The sequence below is a fragment of the Panicum hallii genome, chromosome 3, assembly GCF_002211085.1.
Source record: "Panicum hallii strain FIL2 chromosome 3, PHallii_v3.1, whole genome shotgun sequence".
Classification (NCBI taxonomy): Eukaryota; Viridiplantae; Streptophyta; class Magnoliopsida; order Poales; family Poaceae; genus Panicum; species Panicum hallii.
Window position 1 is genome coordinate 18,985,548 of NC_038044.1, and position 24,738 is coordinate 19,010,285.

General features: G+C 45.7%; 1 protein-coding gene and 1 pseudogene across 1 annotated transcript; both read left to right on the forward strand.

Annotated features, from left to right (window-relative positions):
• The first annotated feature begins 16,959 nt into the window (after nt 1–16,959).
• On the forward strand, nt 16,960–20,367 carry LOC112885315. The gene is made up of 10 exons (XM_025950960.1): nt 16,960–17,037; nt 17,469–17,597; nt 17,707–17,722; nt 17,829–18,012; nt 18,341–18,405; nt 18,530–18,598; nt 18,681–18,854; nt 18,935–19,059; nt 19,136–19,417; nt 19,565–20,367. The coding sequence occupies exons 1-10, from the start codon at nt 16,960–16,962 to the stop codon at nt 19,676–19,678; spliced, it is 1,236 nt and encodes a 411-aa protein (XP_025806745.1). The 3' UTR covers nt 19,679–20,367.
• A 1,761-nt stretch (nt 20,368–22,128) lies between these two features.
• On the forward strand, nt 22,129–23,382 carry LOC112886811 (annotated as a pseudogene).
• Nucleotides 23,383–24,738: the final 1,356 nt, after the last annotated feature.

Sequence of the window (24,738 nt, forward strand, 5' to 3'; positions counted from 1 at the left end):
GCCAGCATGCCAAAAAAGTCCTCCTCCCACTGCTGCTTCCTACGAGCATCAGCATCCACCTTTGCTGATGCTTCGTCAGCTTCCTGCACACATGAAACAAAGAGAAAAAGCTCTAATCAGTACACAATCACATATAGAAAACGAATGATGCAGCAGAACCTTCCCTTATGTAACCTACTGTCACATGCACACAGCGCACATACAGGGACCCACATAACTTAAATATTCATCAACAAGCAACAGCACAATAAAGTAGCACAACACATCAAAGTAGCACAATACAAGCGTACACAATAAAGTTAAGAACATCACAGAGTTCAACACACACACAACCACACACAGGTGCATGCATGGATTAGAGGTTCTAGTTGCCGACCCCAGAAAGGTGTGCAAGGATGCATTTTCTTCCTTCTTCATCTGCTTCCTCAAAAGACTCCATGTCCTCATCAGAACGGACTAACTTGAGAACTCCAACCCAAAGGCGGCTATCTGCAGCTATCCCCAGCTGCCTAGCCATCTCCCTCACTCGCTTCCTCCTGTCTCTCCTCTGTTCCTCAAGTTGTTCCTCTCTTTTCTGCCTCTCCGCCCAAATCTGGTTCTGTGATGCAGTCCTGTTCTCCAGAATGACGTTGAGCTCCCTCATGTTGGACTGCATTGCACGCACTGCTGGGCTCCTGGACTTCTTGATTGGGCTGCTGCCGGTGCTGCGAGTGCTAAGGCTGCTGGAGCTCCTCTTGCTGCCACTAGTGCGTGGAGTGCTCTGTGGTGTGCTGTCGCCGCCAACTTCATCTTCGTCACTGCTAATGGTCTGTGGGCCTTTGCGGCGGCCAGGAACATATGAAGTTTCTCCTGTGACACACACCCTTGGAACATCTTGTCCATTTCTAGGAGGTAGGCAGGCAGGCCATGCTTCAGCTCCTTCTGCTGGTCCTGCAACAAAAGCAAACGAATAGAGTTATAGACACAACACTTGCAAAGCTAATTTAGGAGTTCTGTTCACATCCGAAGATGGTGCACCTGGCTGTTCTCTTGCCACCATTGTTCGGAAGCATTGACAGAACCATCAGAGGAACGGCCCAATCCGGTTTCCTTGATCTGGAGATCACGTATGGCTCTCCATTCCTTCTTCAGTGCTCGGAGCTTGTTGCCAAAGGTTACGTTGTCATGTACCAGCTTTGTCCGTTTGAAGTATTCCTCTGTGAGATTTCGCCAACCCCACTTAGACATCTGACCTCTGTTGCAGTAGCCCAAGTCAATCTGGTCACAATACAGCTGACAAAAGACCTGAGTGTGGTAATCACTCCATTGAGCCCTGTCAAGCTTGTTCTGAAATATTGAACAACCTCAGTGGCACATAAACAGAATTATTATACTCGTTACAGAATTCCAATTATATCAAATGCAACTCTTTACAGAACAAAGATGCCATAACACTTTGCCAAGAGAACTTGAAAGACAAAGGTCAAAATAAGGGAATGACACAAATAGGCAGTAGTATCCTTGGTCCTAGTTGCAACTTCCTATGTTTGTTTGTTACTGTGTCGTGTGCTTCCATGAATATAGTGGCTATTTGTATGAAAAAAAGAGAAGAGAATCACCTAATTGTGTAATACAAGCATCTCACAGTGTCTAAGGGTTTGTGCCTAGATGCAGCTTACAGCTGCTTGTACAGTAAAAATTCAGAGGCAGAGGCTCCAACTTTTCAGTTCTAAGGCTTGAAGCCTAGGCATTTCCAATGGCGCAGAGATCTAATCAGTTCAAAGGGGGGGGGACAAAAGCAGTGATGCTCCTCAAGTTAGAAAAAAAAAGATAAGTCACTGTCAAGAGATGATTCCCTATGTGCCTCCTCCAATTCAGTTTCATTGGTTTCCTATGCAGAGGTGTAGTCATGCCTCATACTAGCTTCATATGGAATATGAAAAATCTATAGCCTTCATATGGAATATGAGAATTACAGACATACTGCAAAAACAAATTATGATTCGTTTCCTATCATGTACTGTCCTTAAAATTGTGGCCGTGGCCAGGGGACACTGAGCCGATGCTTTGACCATAAATCGATCACCAGTGACAAAATCAAGCCTGTGATTGTAGAGTGCACCATCTAATTGTAGGTATGTGAACACTGCAAGCATCTAATTAAAATTGCATCTAATTGAGATGACTGCATCTGTAATTCCATACCGGCACTTGGGGAGGAGGCATGCTGTCGTCGGGGGCGGCCTGTTCGAGCCGGCGACGTGCGCCACGGCCCCTGGAAGAGCCACCGTCGCCGGATGTGGATCCACGCTGACGATGAGGGACGCGGCCGGCACCACCAACTCCACCGGCGCGAGGGGGACGCAGGCCCAGGGAACCCCTGCCGCTGCGTGAGGGCACGCGCCCCGAGTGCGCCTCCATACTGCCACTGCCGCCTTCTTCAGCTCCGGTCTGCAAGATGCGCTGGTAAGCCTCCATGCCTGCCCAGGATTGGCTGGCGTTGAGGTCGAGCGAATCCACCCTCAGCTGGCTAGCAGAGGGTGGGCTGGACGACGGAACGCCGAGCATCGGCGTGTATGCCGCCGGCTGCGACAAGAAGTCTCTTGTCTCGTCAGCGGAGGAGATGTTGACGAAGCTGTCGTCGTTGGGGTAGCCGGAGTAGTTACCGAAACCGGCGGCGTCGATGTCGTCATGTTGGGTGTGGTCATGGGGGTACCCTTCCATCGCCACCGAGGGGGTCAGGGACGGCAGATCTGGACGGACGAGGCGGCGGCGGAGAGGACGGCGGCGGGGGAAGCGAGCCGGGGGGAGAGGACGGCGGCGGGGGAAGCGAGTCGGGGGGAGAGGACGGCGGCGGGGGAAGCGAGCCGGGGGAAAGGACGGCGGCGGGGGAAGCGAGCCGGGGGAGAGGACGGCGGCGGGGGAAGCGAGCCGGGGGAAAGGACGGCGGCGGGGGAAGCGAGCCGGGGAGAGGACGGCGGCGGGGGAAGCGAGCCGGCGGAGATGGATCTGGACGGACGAGGCGGCGGCGGAGAGGACGGCGGGTCAAGGACGATAGATCTGGACGGACGAGGCGGCGGCGAGGAGGACGGCGGCGGGGGAAGCGAGCCGGGGGAGAGGACGGCGGCGGGGGAAGCGAGCCGGCGGAGAGGACGGCGGCGGAGAGGACGGCGGCGGGGGAAGCGAGAGGCGCCCGGGGGAGAGCGAGCGGGGGGAAGCGACGCTAGGGTTTGCGAGTGCTGCGAGAGGATACGGCCGGGGACTGAGGGGCGCGGTCGCGAGGGGCTTATCGGTCGAGCGCGCAGGCCTACCAATCATTGGGCTGGGCCAAAATATTTGCACCAACGGGCCGTTTAGATTGCAACTTCCAAATGTTAGATAGAGTTGGAATTTGGCCTGCATCTAAACGGGCCCTAGGCCATCTTTCGACCTGGACCGGTCCAGTCGGAGCCATTGCCTATTCGGACCCACGCCTCAATGGGCACCAAGTCAGGGGAAGTCTTTGGTTCAAACGGTTGGCCGTGCATTCCTATAAGTAGTCTGATTGTTATACTCGCATGTATCTTGTCACTTCTTTTTGTCTCGATTCTATACATGTGGTATAAATCCTCAAAGATTATATTAGCGGATAAAAAGTAGGAATGGACTAAACAAAAATATTATACAGAACAGATCATAAAAGGAGGAGAAAAGCTAGCCTAATTAAACATACTATTAGGATGATGTACCTAACTCGACCAAATAAATAAATATAAACAAAAACGTCAGGACACGTTAAAAAAGAAGAGGTGCAAGTAGAATTCGGCCCACATAAACCCAACGAACTAGTCTGCTTAAAAAACATAGAAGTGAGGGGTGGTCGGAGGAGACATCCCAACCAACTATACAGGACGGAGCTTCCTTGACTTTAGCCGTGCTCACTAACACATGGGCCTACGTCCACGCCACGGTGATCTAAATGTAAAGGGATTCACTAGATTCGTGCCCGTGCGTTGCTACGGGCAATACAAATTATAAATTAATAGCATTTTAATTCAATAGACAATGTAAATTACGTTTCAGGAAGCATAGCTAATGTTGCTACGGGTTGGTATATAAAATCTTCAATGCAATAGAGGAGCACGCAATGTCATCATCCTCCTTTCGCATGCATCCTCTCACCATATGTCAGTCTCACCATCAGCATATCACATTTGCCATCCAACTAACCTGAAGACTGGAATTCTCAACTGCTTAAACATTTAGATTCTAGAAATGATGCATAGTTAGAGCAAAAACAATAATATGGCTCCTTCAATATTAACAAATAAATTTTCTCTTCATGTTAAAGAAAATGGAAAAGGAATCCAAGATGTTAAACATTGTGTCCTAGCTCCCGGTACTATTTTTATAGCAAAAGAATATCACATTATACTGCCAAAAGCGTGTCTATCCAATATGTTTAGTTCGACAGTCAGTGGCCTACTACCTTGAGGTAGCAACAGAAGATGTAAACTCTTTGTTGAAGGTTGGCTCTTCATCTATGATATCAAAAGTTGTGAATGCAGTTCGCCATTCCAGCAACATAATCCATGGCCCCAGTAACCAGGATCGTCTCTTTGATGGTCTATTTGCATAACCTGATAGAGCAATTATAGGTGGTGAGTATCACACCAAGGCATGACATAGCTATTAAATTATCCATGTTCAGAGACAACAATAATTGAAAAGATAGACTCCTTGTTGGTGGCTATAGCAGGGTACTGCCAAACTTAACTGAGTGCAAGAAGCCATCCAAGTGCAGGTGCTTTGTGAGTGAGCCAGAGGCTGCCTAAGGTAATGCATCCACAATTCCATGTTGAAGAAATACATGAGCTGCTCTTGATGGTCCATTATGGTTTTCTTCTGGACGTGTCATGTCAGCCAGATTAAATGCCATGTTCAATTTTCAGGCACAAGAATAACAAAAGAAAAGGAACACTGCTTGCTAGCACTTATCAGGGTCAAGGAAGAAATGCCAGAACAAATATAAAAAGAAAAGCTCATACTGGTTGCTTGGTGAATGAGACAAACCTTCAAGAAGTCAACACCCTGAATCATGAAAGTTTTGACTACTCTTTGGAACTGACAGCCGTTATAACCCTGTGGTAAACATTTTTTCTGCAACCAACATCAAAACTAAGCATTAGAAACAATATAGCATACTGTTGTCTGCAAAATAATCATGTAATTGCTAGAATAACATTGTGCTTGCATCCTCACCAAGTAACTAATCAAACAACAGCCAGCAGCTAATAAAAGCAGAAGAAAAAAAATACAATTTTCCTAGATCAAATTACGCTCTTGTGTCACCGTCACAAACTCACAATATCCACCTGCGCACCCCCCCCCATTACAAATAGTAGAAAATAGAAACTCCAAAGCAAACTTATTACTTATATAAGTAGGCTAAATGGTTTAAGATGATGAATGAGCTAGATTAGCAGAATGAGCCTCAGGATAAGCACACAGTCAGGATAAGCAATCGCTGGTCTACTAACCATTAACAGACAACCCTGGCCTTCCTTCTCTTGCTCATCTCCATCTTTCTTTTCCCTGAACAACCCAGATCACGTCATACCAGTCCCAATTTAGCTCCATGAATCCACACTATGCATTTTTGAAGCGTTAAGAAAAACACCTGCTGAGTGGCAAATTATACTTTAGCAACTTCCTACAACCAAACAATCGAAAGGAAGCATACATATATGAAAAGGAAGCGAATTACATGGACATACCATCTTTTCTCATCTCTGGAAGCCATCCTGAAGCATGTTTTCTAATTATATCAAGATAATATTCAGCTTCATGATCAGCAATGTTAAAAAGCACAGCAGAACCATATTGGAAAACGACCACATAGCGATAGCAAAATCTGTTTTCTTCACTCCAATCTCCTGCATAAGTATCAACCAAAATCACAAGGAAATCAATTTCTGCATAATAGGCCAATGTCACAACAGCATATCTAACGGTTGACCAATTGTGCCTGAGATTAGTTAATTCGAGATTTCACCAGGCCCTCCAACAAAGTGATACTAAGCTGCAATCACTATCCATAATCTCAGGCGGGAATTCAGAGTACCAAAGTGCAATATAGTTGAGCGTACCGGTTGATGGAGGTACAGTATCACTCATGTGTTCCGCTTGCATGCTCTTCAGATCAATGATGCCACGGATAGGAGGAAAAATCAAATGAAACCCCAACATTTAAGTTCCCTGCGCCGATCGGGCTCGTGCAACCATCCAAATAGCACGGCTGCACAGAAAGTTTCCTTGCAGATAAAACATCAAACACCTAAGGAGCGCGTAGGCGTGATGCGGCGTGCCGGTGTTCTTACCTGGTGGAGAGGAAGTAGACCTTGACGGGGATGTAGCGCGCCGGGCCGTCCTCCTCCTCCTCATGCGGCGGCGTGGGCGCCGGGGCCGACTCAGTCGCCGCACGAATCCAGGCAGCCCACGGCTCGCCCTTCTCAAGGCTCTTCTTGTCGGCCTCGGCGGTCGCGGCCGCCGCCGCGTCCGCGGGAGGTGGTAACTACAAGCTGTTCAGCGAACTGGCGGCCATCAACAAGCTGGGGAGCAGTGGCGCGGGCGGCGCTCAGATGGGCTCCGGCTCCGGCCTCACCGGCGACGACAATGCCATCCTAGAGCTGGCCAAGGTCGACCTCCCGGGCGTGGCGGCCGCGGACACGCCGCAGCTCAACACATTGGAGACGTCGGCCGGGGAGGACGCGGCGGCGGTGGTGCAGCCTCCGCAGCCGCAGCCGTCAGCGGACGCGGCGCGGCGCAAGGGGAAGCATTGGTGGCGGGAGCAGCAGAAGCTCTCTCAATCATACCACTATTATTGGTCGTCCTCTGCTCCCTCCCCACAAGCATCCGAAGCAGAGCAAGCAAACAAGATGCAACCTTTTTTTTATTTCCGCCAAGAACCGCGAGTGAGGGAAGCAAATCGGCGAGGAATTCATTTGGATTGCGAGATTTCAGCAAGACGGGGAGCCTATCAGGTGGGTTCTTTGATGGAGGACTCCTCGTCGCTGTTCCACCGCCGGAGCCGGCTCTCGGGGGCCGCCTCGTCGTCGCCGCCGCCGACAACATGGAGCATCATGCCGCGGCCCGCGCCGCCGCCTCCGTCGTTGAGGGCGTCGTCGGTGCCCCTGTGGCGCCGCTGCTCGTGCTATCCGGCAACACGCGCGCCGCCATCGTCACCGAGAAGAAAGGATGGACGCAAGGAGCTGAAGGTGGCTAGAGATGGGGCGCATTGATAGAAGGGCGCCGCAGGAAGCGACTGAAGGCAGGCCCCCGCCATGGATCTCGGCTCCGGGTCTTCGGGAGAGGCGGCAGAACGGGCGGTGGAGGAGGGGGCTGTGGCGTGCTGCGGGGGCGGAGCGGATCGGAGGGGCTGCGGGTGCCGGGAATCAGGGATGCGACATATGATTCAATCAGACGGAGGACGTTGAACTAAAGTGACGTATGACGGGCGGGGGCGGACGACGGATGAAAGATGAAAAAAAAAGGTCTTATTTAGCCTCTTTTTAGTAGCAGAGAAGTTAGAGGAATCCTTTCCAACTATACGAATTATACGCCTTTGCTAAGATTAGCTTAAAATACGTGCGCACCCTCCATTTTAAAATATTATTTTATTTTTTTAGATTTATAGTATTTGCTATATACTTAAATATAGTATATGTATAGATGCATAGTAAAATTTATAAATTTTAAAAAATTAAAACAACCCATATTTTACAATAGAGCAAGTAGCACCACTTGCGCGCTGGCAGCACGTGGGAGCCGGCAGTTTCCCTTCATCTCTGTTAGAAATCAGATGATTAGAGATAATCTCATCATAGGTTAGGGCTAATCCTAGCCATTAGATTAGACCAATAACTGATTAGCAGTTAACCTTGTAAACCCAACGGTGTGTCCGTTGGTGTAGGGATGCGTCCCTCCGTGTACGGACGCAACTCTCCAGTGTACGGTCGCGTCTTTTGGTGAAGGGACGCGTCCTCCCGGTTCTCCCTGTATATATATATTCAAAGATCAATGAAATCATTCAACGGTTGTTCCCAAACCTTTGTTCATTTGCATTCACTCTTAACACGTTATCAGCACTTTGCTCTTCTGAACAAGACGCAAGAACAACGTAGAGGCACATGCCTCTGAACCCCACGGTAAGAACCATGACGCGAATCAACATCAATCTGCCTTCGCATGTTGTTCGTCAACTGTTCTTTGCACTTCGCCGCGTCGGAGGAATGCGCCATCGCCCCATCCGTCACCATGGACAGCGCCGCACCGTCTTCGGGCGCCTTGGGCCTCGTGTTCGCCGCAGCACCGTAAATGAAAGTGGATGTGGCCGCATCTTTGCTTCTGCTGTTCGCAATCTCCGACAGGATGCTCGTCGAGGACGCCGCTGGAGCCCAATTCGTCACGGCCGCCAGGCTTCTCCGCTCGCACCGCGTCTGCAGAGCCAGCCCCCGTCTCCTCGCCGAGGCGTGGACGGTGCTGGCCCAAGCAATGTTGCGCCACAAGCGGTCGAAGCCCCGGCGCCCCCAATTGTTGAAGCACCGGCGCCGCCCGTTGATGAAGTGGTTGCCGTCCCCATGGAGCCAATGTCGCCGGCACTGCCTCCGCCACCACCGCGCTTCTGGTGTGACTTCTGCAAGGAGTTCACGCCTATCCCGCACACGCTCGATCCATGGCTCCTTGCCACCCAGGCCGCTCCCGCACTTTACGCCGTGAAGGAAGAAGAAGAGGATGATGTGGTGCCCGGCCTTGGCATCCGTGACCCATTCAACACTGCGGCAAGGACGGGTATCTCCCCGTACTTCTTCCTCGACAGGGCCGGTCCCTCAGCTCATCCGCCGGCAGCGACGCTGCCCTTTCCTCAGCCGGTGAAGACTGAGGACGCCGAGATGGTGGCCGCCCCAGGCATCGGCCCCTTAGCGCCTCCACCTGGTACACGCGCGGCGGCTGCTGCTCGAATGATGGCGCAGGCCCTCCTAGAGGAAGGCACCGCGACCACCCCTCCGACACTCCGGCGCCTCCTTGGCCGCAAAGTGGCAGCGGTGGACCGGCGCCCCGGCATCCACAGGGGATCCTGGAACCCGGCGGTTCTCAACCTCCCAAGCGCGGAGGTGCTGAACATGGGAGCCTACAGCAACGGCTTCTACTCTCCCGACGAGGGGGAGTCCTCCTCCAACTAAATCACGCCAGCGCAGCGGCAGCATAGTGGTGAGCGGCGGTGGGGTGGTCAAGTGGCGGCGGCTGTTTCCTGGTGTCCAGTGGCGTGGAGTAGGGTTGCAACCCTGCTGCCTGCCAGAGATGCCTCTAATAGGCCGTGAAGATGGCCCAATGGCCTACGCTCGGACCTCCCTTCCTGCTGTTCGTCCTGTGCACGCTTGATGGGCCAAGCTAATGAACGTGGATTCATTTTCCAATCCCCATGGCTGGCTGGCCTATTATATTTATTATTTAGTTGATTTAATTTCAGCAATAATTCGCATAAGACTCTGTTAGTCTACAGTAATTATGTGCTGTAAAATATTACTCTTATGTTTAGTCGCTAACTTTAAATGTATTTGTACCTATGATAATTTATCATTGTAAAATATCCATTTGTGATATTATTCAAAGTATTTGTCCCGGTATGTATGACAAATCCAATAGATAATATCCCTAGCGACCATGATCTTGCATATTTATTTATTAATTTATTTATTTTGCAATCGATCATTTTAATTAAGACCCTTAATTTTACGCTTTTCCAATTTCAAAGCACTAGGCGCTTAAATAATGGATGCAACAAGTTATGTGTATTTTTCTCATTAATCAATTGTATAACACGCATGTTCTATAATCGTTTTGTTGGCCACTCCACAAGGTAGCACCACAATTGCTACTGCAGGATTTACACTAAGTAAATACTTAGTGCCAATCCTCAAAGTGCGTACCCAACATTAACACTTAGAACATTTGGTCTACATTTTTCTAAAAAAAATAACTACCATTAATTTGCATTCCTATTGGCCATACACAAGGTAGCACTATAATTGCTACTGTGGGATCTACACTAAGTAAACACTTAGTGATTATCCTCAAAGTGCGTATCCAATTCGTTTGCAAATTAGCTAAGGTCTACATCACTCTTGATGACTACCTTTAGACGTGTTTATACAATTCGCATAAACAATTTGGCATCTACTGTTAACAACAGACTATGTCCATTTTGAGGTCTACACCTTTACGGTGACTACCTCCATTTTCTTATTATGCATGTGAGATTTTACACCATTAATATCTTGTTTTATTTTGCATCCCAAACTTACAACACACCACAACATTTTAATAACTTAAAATGTTTCGATGGTTTGACTCGTGTAGGATCAATGGCTGTCAAAGAGTTTGAATTACTAGCTCTAGACGGTCACAACTATCCAACATGGGCTGTGGACATAAAAGTTAGTCTTGCATCCCGAGGACTTTATCAAGCAGTGTTACCACTCCAAGAGGATGTTGCACCACTTGATGATCAACATGTATACACGGCACTATATATCATTAGGAGCCATATTCATCCTGATCTTAAGGCTGAATATTTATTGGAAGAAAATCCACGAAATCTATGGAAGTCTCTTAAGCAACGCTATGAACAACAAAAGGCACTCTTATTGCCTGCGGAAAATTATGAGTGGACCCAACTTCGCTTACAGGACTTTAAAACTGTAAGTGATTATAATCATGCTGTTCATCGGATTTGCTCAAAGTTGCAATTCTGTGAGAAGGAACCTTCAGATGCGGATAAGATAGAAAAAACTCTATCCACTATGCTTCCCTCTGAAAGGATTCTTCAACAACAATACCGTGAAAGGAATTTTCAGGTTTATTCTGATCTTATACATACATTACTTGAGGCCGAAAAACATTCTGAACTTATGGTTTGGAATAATCATCAACGCCCTGTTGGGTCAGCTCCATTGCCTGAAGTACATGCTTATTCTAAGAATAAACCCAAATCTAACAATGGATCTTCTAAGAACCATCATCAAGAAATTTCCAAGAAAGGTAAGAAAAACCGCAAAAGCAACAAGAAATTCCAAAATTATGTTTCCAACAAGGGTAAGAACATTTCCAAACACAGGAGTGACAAACCTGTCTGCCAAAAGTGCGGTTGTTACAGCCATATTACAAAGAAATGTCGTACACCGAGTCATCTTGTTGATCTTTACTTAAAGTCCGTGGGTCGTGGACGTGCTACTCAAGGACAGAAGTATGAAGCTCACTTCAACTATCGACCTGACACCACCAGGGAAGAAGCTAGTTGTTCGCAACAAGTTCCCGAGGAACCAAGCAGCAACCCCATACCAGGAGGCGAGGATCTTGCTACAGAGAATATGATCGTGGAATACGCTTCCAACGACATATTTGGAGACCTCGAATAGGCTCCCAATCTCCAAAAGATTCCAAAGTCTTTATGTCCTATTTACTAGTATTTGTAATATTTAGCACAATTTATATCTTAAAGTGTTGTAAATAAATAAGGTCATCACTTTCATAGGTTGGATATAAAATAAATGTATTGTATACATTTGATATTCAATAAAGGTGTGTATTCTATATATCATCAAAGGATTTCATATTAAATTCTTCATTTATATATAGATATTCTACGGGAGTCAATCCGATGGACGAGGAATTATGCCTTGTGGATAGTGGAACCACAAATTCTATACTTAGGGAAACAAAATATTTCCAAACTCTTACAAAGAAACAGGGAAATGTTTTGACAATCGCTGGACGCGATGCAACGATAGTTGGCACTGGTCGTGCCACTATCGTACTCCCTATGGGTACCCATATTACGATTGAGGATGCACTTTTGTATCCCGATTCAAAGCGTACGCTACTAAGTTATAGAGATATCAGTCAAAATGGTTTTCATATTGAAACCGGTGATGACAATAATGAGGAATTCCTCCTCATTACTAAAGATAACGGATATGGCAAACAAATTGTTGAACAAATTTCTTCTTTTCCGTCCGGATTGTACTACACATATATTAAACCCGTACCACATGTTGCATACAAGGTAATTTTTCAGAATGTTGACACATTCAAAACTTGGCATGACCGCCTTGGTCATCCCGGTGTAGGGATGATGAGAAAAATTATCAGCAATTCAAATGGTCATGAGTTAAATACTGCTAAACTTCCCAAATCATTAGATTTTATATGCACTTCATGTGCTGCACGGAAATTAATTTTACGTCCTTCATACGTTAAAATTCAAAATGAGCCACTCAAATTCCTTGAACGTATTCAAGGCGACATATGTGGCCCCATACAACCTACTTCTGGACCTTTCAGGTACTTCATGGTTCTAATAGATGCATCTACTAGATGGTCTCATGTGTGTCTTTTATCCACACATAACCATACTTTTGCAAAGATCATTACTCAAGTCATTATACTTAGAGCACAAAATCCTGAACATCAAATACAATCAATTCGAATGGACAATGCCGCTGAATTTTCCTCAAAGGCTTTCAACGATTATTGTATGGCTTTAGGAATTCAAGTTCAGCACTCTGTCCCATATGTCCATACACAAAATGGTTTAGCAGAATCTCTTATTAAGAGAATTAAACTCATTGCAAGACCCTTATTACAAAATTGCAACCTTTCAACTTCATGTTGGGGTCATGCAGTCTTACACGCTGCAGACTTAATTCAATTGCGACCAACTGCCTATCACGTTGTCTCTCCTATGCAATTAGTACGTGGAAATATACCAAATATTTCCCATCTGCGAAAATTCGGTTGTACAGTGTATGTACCGATCTCACTATCTAAGCGTACCGCTATGGGCCCACACAGGAAATTGGGAATCTATGTGGGGTATCAATCACCGTCGATTATTAAATACCTTGAGCCCCTCACAGGGGACCTATTCACGGCCCGGTATGCTGATTAAATATTCAATGAGGACCATTTCTCGGCATTAGGGGGAGATTATAAGTACCAAAATGAATGCCAGGAAATCAATTGGGATGCCCAAGGCATTTCCTCCTCAGATCCACGTACTCAAGAAACTGAACAACAAGTTCAGAAAATCATAAATTTGCAACATATTGCAAATAACCTGCTAGAAGCATTTACTGATTATAAGGGTGTCACAAAATCCTCTTATCCTGCACGGAATGCACCCGAAAGAGTAGAGGTACCAAACAAAAATATTCAACTCCTCCCGCTTCCAAAGAAGAAGGGGAGAAGTATGGCTGCTCCCAAGGATGATGCTCAAACGAAGCGTCAGAGGATTCCGCAGACTAAATCTACAAAATCAGTAAATCCAAACCAACCTAAAGTTGGTAGACGCCCAAAAGTGGATACAAATCCCATACCAGGACCAAATCCACAACCCGGATCAATGGTGCACCCAAATACTGATCCTGGGACATCGGAACATCCTGACTCCACAGTCTTAGGAAATGACGAGTCAGACCAAGGGATGAAAGAAATTTCCGTCAATTATATTGATTCTGGAGAATCATACGATCGTAAGACTACTGTTGTCAACATATACTTTTCCGCAGCAATTGCAGAAATCTTCCTAAACGATCCAGATCCCAAGACTATGGCAGAGTGCAAAAAGCGCTCGGACTAGACTCAATGGAAAGAAGCAATCCAAGCTGAAATAGCCTCGCTCACTAAAAGAGAGGTATTCACATCCGCAATACCTACACCTCCCAAAGTCTTCCCTGTGGGATTCAAATGGGTTTTTGTCCGAAAACGGAATGAAAACAATGAGGTAGTGAGATATAAAGCGAGACTAGTAGCACAAGGGTTCACGCAGAGACCCGGCATTGATTACAATGAAACCTATTCTCCAGTAATGAGTGGAATTACTTTCCGATACTTGATATCATTGGCAGTTCAAAATCATCTATCTATGCAGTTGATGGATGTAGTGACAGCATATCTTTATGGGTCACTTGATTCGGACATATACATGAAGGTTCCTAATGGAATCCAAATTCCGAATCCAAACGCAAATCGCAACATGTATTGTGTAAAGCTTAAAAAGTCACTATATGGCTTAAAGCAGTTGGGACGAATGTGGTACAACCGACTAAGTGAGTTTCTTCTTAAGAAGGGATACACAAATAATGATGATTGCCCGTGTGTTTTCACTAAGAAATCTCCAACGGGATTCTGCATTATATCCGTATATGTTGATGATTTGAATATCATCGGCAATCCAAAGGATATAGAAGAAGCACGCAATCACCTCACGATGGAATTTGAAATGAAGGATTTGGGTAAGACCAAATATTGCTTAGGTTTACAACTTGAGCACCTTCCCTTAGGAATACTAGTGCATCAATCAGCCTATATCCAGAAAATATTGGAGAAATTCAATATGGATAAATCGTATCCATCTAAAACCCCGATGGTTGTTCGTTCTCTAGAAATGGAGAAAGACCAATTTAGACCACAAGAAGAGGGTGAAGAGATACTGGGACCCGAGGTTCCATATCTCAGCGCCATTGGAGCACTTATATATCTTGCAAATAGCACCAGGCCTGATATTGCAATTGCAGTGAATTTACTAGCTAGACATAGTGCTAAACCTACTCAACGTCATTGGACGGGAGTAAAGAATATTTTCAGATATCTTAATGGCACAAAGGATCTAGGCTTATTCTTTAAGAAAAATCTTGATCCCAGTATGATTGGATATACAGATGCTGGTTATCTATCTGATCCCCATAATGGTAAATCCCAAACAGGATTTGTATTCCTACATGGAGGTACTGCTATTTCATGGAAGTCTTCTAAATAAACTCTAACGGCAACCTCTACTAACCACTCTGAAATCATTGCACTATATGAGGCATCACGTGAATGTGTATGGCTTCGCAGAGTGATTAACCACATACAACAGTCATGTCATATTGGTTCAATCGAATCACCTACAATTATCTATGAAGATAATTCTGCTTGTGTTACATAGATGCAAACAGGTTACATAAAGAGCAATATGACCAAGCACATTGCTCCTAAGCTGTTTTATCCCCATGAATTGCAAGAAAGCGGGGAAATAAACATCTTGCAAATTAAGTCATGTGATAATCTCGCTGACCTCTTTACTAAATCCTTACCAACCTCTATGTTTCAAAAATTTGTGCATGATATTGGTATGCGACGACTTTGAGATTTGCAAGGATCAGAGGGAGACATATCCTAGATGCTAACCTATACCTGCATTATATTATACTCTTTTCTTTAACAAGTTTTACTTATAAGGTTTCTTGTTGAAGTTTTTAACGAGGTAATATTAATATAAGCATGTGTCATATTTTCTATTTTCCCCACCGGGGTTTTTGTAGGAAATATCAAAGACACATATTGCCCTCACAACTTATCCATGGTTTTCCCTGAAAAGGTTTTTCATGTGAAGTTATTCTAAAGGCAATACCAATAATATGTCGTCATATTTTCTCCTAGTTTTTCCACTAGGTTTTTAAAGGAGTTTTAACGACGTATCATTACATAATACTCTTCATATTTTTCCTTCCTGAAAAAGGTTTTTTTTAGGGAGTTATCTATATGTCGTATCTCTGATACTTTTCCCCACAGGGGTTTTTAAATGGGATACCAAAGACATAGTGATTTGTTTAAATCACACAAATATACATATTCCTCATATTTTTCCCAAAGGATTTTTAGAGGAATCCAACCTTATAACTACATTGATCTCAAGAAGATTCGATTAAGGGGGAGTGTTAGAAATCAGAAGATTAGAGATAATCTCATTCATAGGTTAGGGCTAATCCTAGCCATTAGATTAGACCAATAACTGATTAGCAGTTAAGCTTGTAACCCAACGGGTGTGTCCGTTGGTGTAGGGATGCGTCCCTCCGTGTACGGACGCAACTCTCCAGTGTACGGTCGCGTCCTTTGGTGAAGGGACGCGTCCTCCCGATTCTCCCTGTATATATATATTCAAAGATCAATAAAATTATTCAACGGTTGTTCCCAAACCTTTGTTCATTTGCATTCACTCTTAACGATCTCCCTCGTCTCCAGATTGTTGGGCCGACCACTCAAAAAAAAGATTGTTGGGCCGCCCGCTCAAAGGAAAAAGATTGTTGGGCCGCAGATGAAGAGAAAATAAAAAGCGCAGCCAGCTAAAAAGAAAAGGGAAAAAAACTCGTAGTTGCATCGGCGCTGCACAAGCACAAACCCTAAACCATCTCGGCGGTTCGCGAGACTAGCGGCAGCGACGCATCACGCGGGCGGGAGCGGGGGCCGTACAGGTGACGACGGTTACTCCAGACGGCGGCGACGCGTCTCGCGATTCACCTAGCTAGAGACCCAAATCCATCCCCGATTCGCCTGCTTCATCGGGAACAACTAGTGCGGTAATGTAAGAGTCTATTTTTCTCATCTGCTTACTTTATCTGTTTACTTTTCTAGGGTAGTTGCTGACGGAGCAGTTCGAGTTGAGTTTCTACTCGACTGGAGCTATCGGAGTACTTCATATAGTATTCTTGATAGTATTATCAGTGACCTGAGAAAAGACTTTACCTTTTAGAGGAAGGACTCTACCTTTTTGGTTCAATCAAAACCTTGCAACGAGGCGAGACCTTGCTTTACTAAGCATATTTGCATTAACTGTCTACTTCAGGACTGCGAAGACGCTGAGAAACAAGGGGAGTGTGGATCGCACTCGCACACCAGATGTGAGTAGGGAGCAGGGAGCCACAAACAGAAGGAACAAAATTGAGTCATCAAAACGCTCGAGTGATGGAACAGAAGGCTATAGAAGGGCCATAAAAAAACTGCTAAAACGTGAGCCATTGATTTTGAATCTGCAAATTCTTCCTTTTCCTCCGCATACTGCTCTAATGGAGCACTCATAGTTGCATTGTGATATCTCCTGTTTGTTTATTAGTTCAAGAAATGGAGGCGGCATTGGTTGATGCCGAGATGAAGAGATGTGCTGCTGAGGAGGAACTATTTTTCAAACTTCCTAATCGAGTTGTTTCGGGCACTACTTTTGAAGAGAAATCATTTGGCTATTCAGTCCCATCTGATCAAGAACTTTATCGGAGATTTATCTTCCATTGTCGTCTCACTTGCTCTTTTTGATGGTGATTGTGCTGCTGTACATTTATGAATTTTTCTAATTGGTATGTTGTTGTCACTGCTTGTTAATGCTTTAAATCATGATCATGTGCAGGAAATAAGTTGTTATTTGCATGCTCAGGCATACCTCTACCACGCGGGAACTCTAAACTTCACCTTACAAGATTTGTGACTTCAGCCCATTTGGTTGAAGAATTCAACAAAAATAGAAACAAAAATGAACAATTGAGGGTTCGTTCTACTTATCACTGCGTCCATTTTGCTTTGTTTATTCAAGCTAATTGCAGCCATTCTATGCTGATGTACTGCCTTTATCACTACAGATTGAAGTGTGCCTTCCTGGTAGAAGAACTATCAATGGGCTTTTGGGACTATATGATGACGATATTGCTCTTGTCACATCGTTTGGCCTCCAAGCTGTCCATCCTGTAGATCTGGATCTTGAAGCAACGGTTGTCCTGATGATAGTGTACTAGCTGTTGGGCGTGCCTTCAGGTCAGGCAGTTTGATGACCATGGATGTGTCTGGGATTATATCGGATGACATCTGGGTTTCTGATAGCCAAAATTTCTCAGAGGTATGCTGTTGATTTGGGACTTGATTGCACTTTGGCATGATTGTAATCTTGAAACAAATAATTGCATTGTGACATCCGTGGTCCAATATAATGTATGTCTGTGTAGTACCACTTTCTCTGTTGTTCGAGGCTGTACTTGGAGGACCACTTATGGTAAAGACGCTTAATGGAAATGGTGTGAGATTTCTTGGGATGAACCTTGGTTGTTATAATGAGGATGCAAATGTGAAATACCGCTTCCTTCCCATGAAGTTACTTCATGAACGCTTGAAGCATTTTCAGATAGTCAAGTATGTCTTCTACTCTACACATCTAGTATTTTTTAGATGTTTCCCAGCTATAGCTAATTTGGCTCTTGCTAGACCTGGTAAACAACCTGTGTAAATGCCACACCTAATGTTGCCAAATTAGTTCTTTTGCTTAATGTTGAGAAGCTAGTATATTTATCTACATGACGATTTCTTTTGTTGATATCTATAAGCCTTTTCGCCTAATCATTTTTCATGCCTTGATCCCTTTTGTACGATTTGTTTCATCATGTGTTGGTATGACTTTTTCTGTGTTTGATTTTTTTTTTCTTTTTTATTTATCTACTAACCCTTGTATGTTCTGCTGCAGTCCTAAAGAACTCCACTTCCGTGAATATTCATTGCCTAAAGATGTATCAAGCATAGTCCCTTCAGGTGCGAATAATTATACAAGATATTATTCTAAATGTTTCATGTTGACCATTGTGCCTAGAATATCATATGAACGTTATCATATATATCATACGAGTGCTAATATACTGATCACATTCTTGCACAGGATTTGTGAGAACAATTAATCGTATAAAATCCTTAGGCTATCCCATGCCGCCGCCGCTTATGCTTGAGCGTAAGTCGTTATTTTTGATATTACTGATGTATCCCTTGGGCACTTCTTTATAGCTAACTTCTGTGCTTGTTTCTTTAACCAGTAGATGGGCAATTGCTTAATCGTTTTGAAGGGTACTTTGGTGAAGTACGTGCTTGGAAAGGGTATCCTTTCGGTTATCCACCTGTTGGTTCTGAGAAACGTGTCTGGGAGCATCTTTCAAAAGAAGTTGTGACAAATATATCACGTCGTGTTGTCAAACTTGCTTCATTCAATGGTGCTTTTTGCAGTTGTATGCTCATTACTTCTTTGTTCTGGTATTTGATCTTTACAAATTATTGAAGTTCTGATATGTAGGGCCGAGTAGGTTATTTGCATGCACAGGCTTGCTTATAAGGTGGCATGCGCACACCTTCATCCTGACTTTAGCCAGTTTGGTTAGAAGCCGCCTTCATCATGAAAAAATTGATAATAGTTTGACGGTTGGTACGGTGCTCCTAGTCTCTTGTTTTTTGCTAAGTTATATGGTAGTTAGCTGAGCTCACTTCATCGTTGCAGATTGAGGTGTTCCTCCCACCAAATCAACGTGTTCGTGGGACATTGGCATTGTATAACTTAAATTATAATTTTGCTATTGTCAGTGTTGAGAAGAATTTCCATGCTATTCGTCCAGAAGACATTTTCAATAAAAGTCCAATGGCATCTAAAAAAGTAGTAGCTGTAGGGAGAGACGCAGATCAAGGACTGTTAATGGCATCAATTGGTGAAGTGAAGCGTAGAAACAAGGAAACTGAACTTAACTGCAGAGATCTTAAGCTGTCCACTTGTAAAATCAATAAGGTACTCTGGTGAATTTCTCTTCTTATTTTTTTGGTAGCCAATACTAGTACAAACAGCTGCATCAGAATCATGTCTAGCTAAGTCTCTATGATCATAATAATCTACTGAAATCCTGTAGCTTTTGGCTTTTGTTTTATTTTGTACTAGGCTGGGATTGGAGGCCCTCTTGTTGATGTTAATGGGAGTTTTGTTGGCATGAATTTCTATGATGGGAGTAAACTAACTCCTTTCTTGCCAAGAGTAAGATTGTCAATGCTTTGAGAGGAGTGAAAAATTTTGCACTACCACTGAAAAGGTTTTTCTTTTTACCTGGCCTAATAGTACTTATTATATGGACTTACGCTGAAAAGATATGTTGGATGCTAGAGGATTATCCTACAACGGATGTGTTGTTCCTGTGCAAATAAATAATAAAGGTGCTCCAGTGCGCAAGAAGCGGAAAATGAAAACCAGGTATTCTTTCTGTTTTCTCATTGCCAGTTGTTGCTAGATATTCGACATCCAACTTGTATTGGAAAAAAGTATATTTTGTATATGACAAGTGGCCTGTGCCCGAGCCATATTGATGTCATGGTGCACTTGATGTGGATAGATATGATGTACCCATGCTTCCTGGAAGGAGACTTCATTGGGCTAATCACAATAGGCGTTTTATATCCCTGTTTCCAAGAATGCCACATCAGCTTAGGGGATGAATGAAATATTATACCTCAATGGAGAGTTTCATTTTACTGATTCCAAAGCTAATCAGTATAATTAAATGCTAGTTGATCTAGTGGTGCATGGGATCCCCCATGAAACAACGGCGGTCACAGTGGTTGTTTCACGCTATTTCCAATGTCTTGGAAACGAGTTAGCAGAGTGTCGTGGGGATAAAACTGGTTCCTTCTCTTCCCTCGTTAAATCAGTGCCATATCATCAAAAATGCTGATGTGTCATGGTAATTAATGCAATGAACCTCACCATGAAACCCCATTGTGATTAGTCTTAGCCATCATCATCACGCTGTCAGAGTATCTAAGGGTCCTTTTTAATTTTCATCTAGCAAGCATCTAATGGACCTGTGGCGAAGTTCCCTGTTCTTTTCTTTTTGAAAAGTTATGTTCTTCTGTTCATCAAGCATGTATTTGACAGATCTGTGTAGAATTTATATGCAAGTTGGACTGCTTAGTGAAGGGATGTTGCCTGTGTGCACTTACAACTAACTTTCGTCAGATGTTTGACTTGAGCTAAACGCACTCAGTTCAGAAAAGAAAAAGAACGCACTCAGTTGACTAGTCGGAACAGGGTGCTATCAAGTTCATACTGTTTGACATGGACAGTTTGTTCATTGGAAGGCCCGGATGGCATACAAGATTGTTTGTTGGAGGGCCGGGATGCATGGAGGAGCTCGTGGCACTTCCGCAAGAGGAAAAGCTGCTGAGTTACGGAGGTGGCTTCCAGGGCAGTGGATTTGGTGCTTGGCCAATGACAAAACTGAATTTGATCTCATTTCTCTCTCGTGATGGCAATAACTACCTTCTCGGAGTACCTTTAGAGGGGTTAAGTTTTCAACTAGCTGTAAGGGTTGATATTGTGATATCTCGATCCAATAAGGATGAATTTGAGCCCACTAGTGATCCAAGTATCCAAGTATAAGTGGTATGGTATGTGTAGGGAGTTGTCCACCTTACTAGTTGAGAGTGAGTCTCACCAACGTGTCAAGTGCATTTCAACCTTCAGATTAACCCTTTTACGCGAAGCGAGGACGAAGCAAAATGTGTACTGGGTTTTGGCCAGAACATGCCAGTTAAGGTCTAGTCTTTTAAGTGAACTTTACTACTTCGGTTCACGGTTTTCACAATTCAATCCGGATCAGTTTTTTCTATGCAAAAGCCATCAGCTCAAGTTTTGTTAATCATGGAAAGTGCATGATGTTTTGGGATGCAAGAATGAGCCAATCTCTCGTCCACATGTTAAAAGACTGAGTGCGGTATAATTTGAGGACTCAAGTTCATCCTGCAAAGAGTTCATCTAGATCCATCCAGATGTTCTTCTCCTGTTCTTTTTCGCCTCTTGCCCTGTCATTGCAACTTTTGTTTTATGTTTTACATGTTGTGTGACTTCGACGATAATCGTGACCCATGAATCTAAAATTTCCAATTGAAACTCCACATGTTTTTAGTCGTACAACCACACAAACAAAAGAACATGTCAAAAACAAGCTAAGGTACTACTAGTCAACATCAGCTTGGCATGGCAAGTATACCACAGCAACTCATTTCACTTACGGTCTAATTAATTAATTCTATAGAGATTGTTCTTGTGAACCGATTGGGAATTCCCTGAGACCTTTAGCATGTTGTCTTTGTGTTAGACTAAATGAATTATAAAGTGACTGTCAAAAGATAGCGCATAAACTATTTACATCTTTGCAAAATGATCAAAATCAGCGGGAAATGAAATCGAGTGCTAATGATAGTACGAGCGTGTATGTGCCATGCTCCTGCTCGACCGAACCAACTGAATCCCGTTCGGCAAAGCTGCACAATCGCTGAACACGCTGACCGAAGAAAATACGCGCTGTCCCCGTAGCTGTACAATCGCCGCCGATCCGCCTCGGGATCCAGCCGGTAAAGATCTTTCAGCACCGCGAGCGAACCCCAAATCCCCAATGGCCCCCGAGATCAGCTCTCTCACTCCCTGCACTTGGACTGGCTAGTGTCCAGCTTGCTTTGCTTTACACAAGTTCCGAGACGCACTCCATTGCCCACCAAAACCGAAGCATAAATACCGACACCCTGCAAAAAGTGCGCGCATTTCCCACCACCTCACTCCACTGATCCACTCCACTGCTCTAGCGAGCTCCCCCCATCGATCCCGATGGAGGCCAGCCACGGCCATGGCCAGCCGCCGCCGGCCCCGTCCTCGTCGGAGACCCTGATGGCCGCGCTCCTCAACGTTCCGGCCGCACGGCTCCACCCTCTGGTCCGCGCGCTCGCCGCCGACGCGCGCCGGCTGCGGTGCCGCCTCGCGTTCCTGCTCCTCTCGCCGCCGCACTTCGCCCGCGCGCTCGCGCGGCTCCGCTCCATGCCGCTGCTCGCGAAGGCCGCGCTGCTGGGCCGCGTCCTCCTCCGCTCCTTCCTCCTTCTCCTCCCGGCGCTCTGCCCCGGGGGCGGCGACGACTACCGCCGGCACCACCTCCTCCTCCCGCAGCCCGACCTCGACGCCGCGCTGCTCCTCCTCGCCATGTGCGACTCCTACTCCCCGGCCGCCGCCCCTTCCCCCGTCGACTGGCGCGCGGTGATCGTGGACGGCGTGGTGGCCTCCGCGCTCTCCGTCTCCGGCCTCGGCGCCACGCCCTGGGCAGCGCTCGCTCCCTACGTCGACGCTGCCGCCAAGTGCCGCCGCTTCGCGGACGTCGTCGCGTTGTCGTCGGCGCCGGCGGACCGCGGCGCGGCGAAGGACGGCGGCGGGAGCGGGGCCGCCTCGCACGCGGCCGTGCTGGCGCTGCCCGCCGCGGCCGGGGACGGCGCGCCGTGCGCCATCTGCCGGGAGGCCATGGGCCCCGGGCGCCGCGGCGTGTGCGCGCTGCGGCCGTGCGGACACCGCTTCCACTGGCGCTGCGCGCTGCGGTGGCTGGCCCGGCGCAACACCTGCCCGTGCTGCCGCGCCGAGCTGCCCGCGCAGGACGCCGCCGCGGAAACGCGCCGGCTGTGGCGGGCCGTAGAGAGGACGGCGCGCGGCGGCGGGTGACGAAGTAGCGTACGTGCGTGATCGATCAACCACTTGGGCGACGATGGGACGCGCTAGCTTGGTTGCTTTCGCGCGTCGCGGTACGTGGGTTTCGAGCGCCGGTGGCAGATTCTTTGGGACGACGGCGATGGCAGCTGTGGTGGCGCGGGTCCCCCGGACCTGGTGGAGCATACCGAATAATGATGTGGAATTATTTTTGTGAGATAAATATGAATAAACTGTCGCGAACATGCATAGGATTGTCGCTTGCTAATTGTTTGCATTCCCTATCACTGGGAGGTGAATGATTTGGGTAGTTTTGTATTAGTTTCAGTGGGTCATTATTGGTCAAGTACTCAGATAAAGGAGAGAGAGATCGAGGAAGAAGATAGGTATCGTCGTTTTGCAGCCTAAATCGCTGCTTTTTAGGCTTTTTGGTGATCGTGTGTGTGCGTGGCCCCGTACTATTAGCATCGTCGAACTATGGAAGTGTGGATAAGTGAGTCGTACTGATAAAATCTGGCTATAGGATCACTGATGCGGTTGGATCTAGAGACTCAAGAGGCTAGCCATGATGGTGTTGGGCTGAATTCTCTCTGCATAGGGAGCTAAACAACACCCCCGTTGTAGCTTAAAAGCTCAGCTCTTGTGAGCCGTTGGCTCGGTTAGGATTCGATGGTTGAGATGCCTGCTAGCTCTAAAGAGAGAAGGTAGCAAGAACTCTGGCCTAATTTCTCATACTACTGCCATAGGAGTGAGGAGAGAGAAACACAAAGGATAACATACACAACCAAAAAAAGAAGGGTGCCGTGGAAGGCCAAGAAGACGTAGAGTTGTCTTTGGACATTGTGTTTGGATGGCCGAAAATGCTGGGATTAGCACCAAAACGTTATGGCATCATTCTAAGCTAAACTTTTGCTTGATCCGTTTGTTTGGGTGGTGAAGCGGTGTCTGATTGTGACTTATAATTGTGCTAGTATGTATAGGGGACTCGCAGATCTGTACTAACTCTTGTGCAGTGTGGACCTCTAGTTTGTGATATGAATTGATTGATGGTCTCTGCTTGATTGATGTCATACATCTTGTTATTAACTGCTTACAATTGTTGATCTTGATGGCATTTTTTTGGATGGATTTTTAATCAAATTGTTGGTGTTGTAACTAGGGGTGGTAACGGATCATGACCCTAATGCTTTTTTCACAATCCAACTTAGTCTTTAATTTTTCTAGCTCAAAATTATAAAATTGTATAAGATTAGAGTCCGGCCTTTTAGATCTGGCTCATAGATTATTTAGGCTAAAAGTTGATCACTAGTTGTAATAATTCTTGAAAAGTTTTGGGGGAACTAGCTATGATTACCATAGAGTACGAGTTGGTTAAGTTTCTTATACGGTGGAACCTGTCAACCGAGGTGCAACTGGTTCCTTTCAAAAAAGAGGTGCAACTGTTACAATCAGTATGGCTGCACGGGTGCATGCATTTCTGCTGATTATTTTTATAGTGACAGCGTGCTTGTCGGCAGCTAGATCATTCTTTTTGGAGGTGGTTATTATTTTAGTGGTAGATGTGGGCGTGGGCGTTTATATGGATCAATGTATACTGTTAA

Bases quoted from the DNA above. Each gene is read 5' to 3' on its own strand.
- LOC112885315 (XM_025950960.1), top strand. From the start codon at position 16,960: ATGGAGGCGGCATTGGTTGATGCCGAGATGAAGAGATGTGCTGCTGAG. The intron at 17,038-17,468 runs GTTGTTTCGGGC...TTATCACTACAG, and splicing joins TTTTCAAACTTCCTAATCGA to ATTGAAGTGTGCCTTCCTGG. The intron at 18,855-18,934 runs GTGCTTTTTGCA...TCTGATATGTAG, and splicing joins CAAACTTGCTTCATTCAATG to GGCCGAGTAGGTTATTTGCA.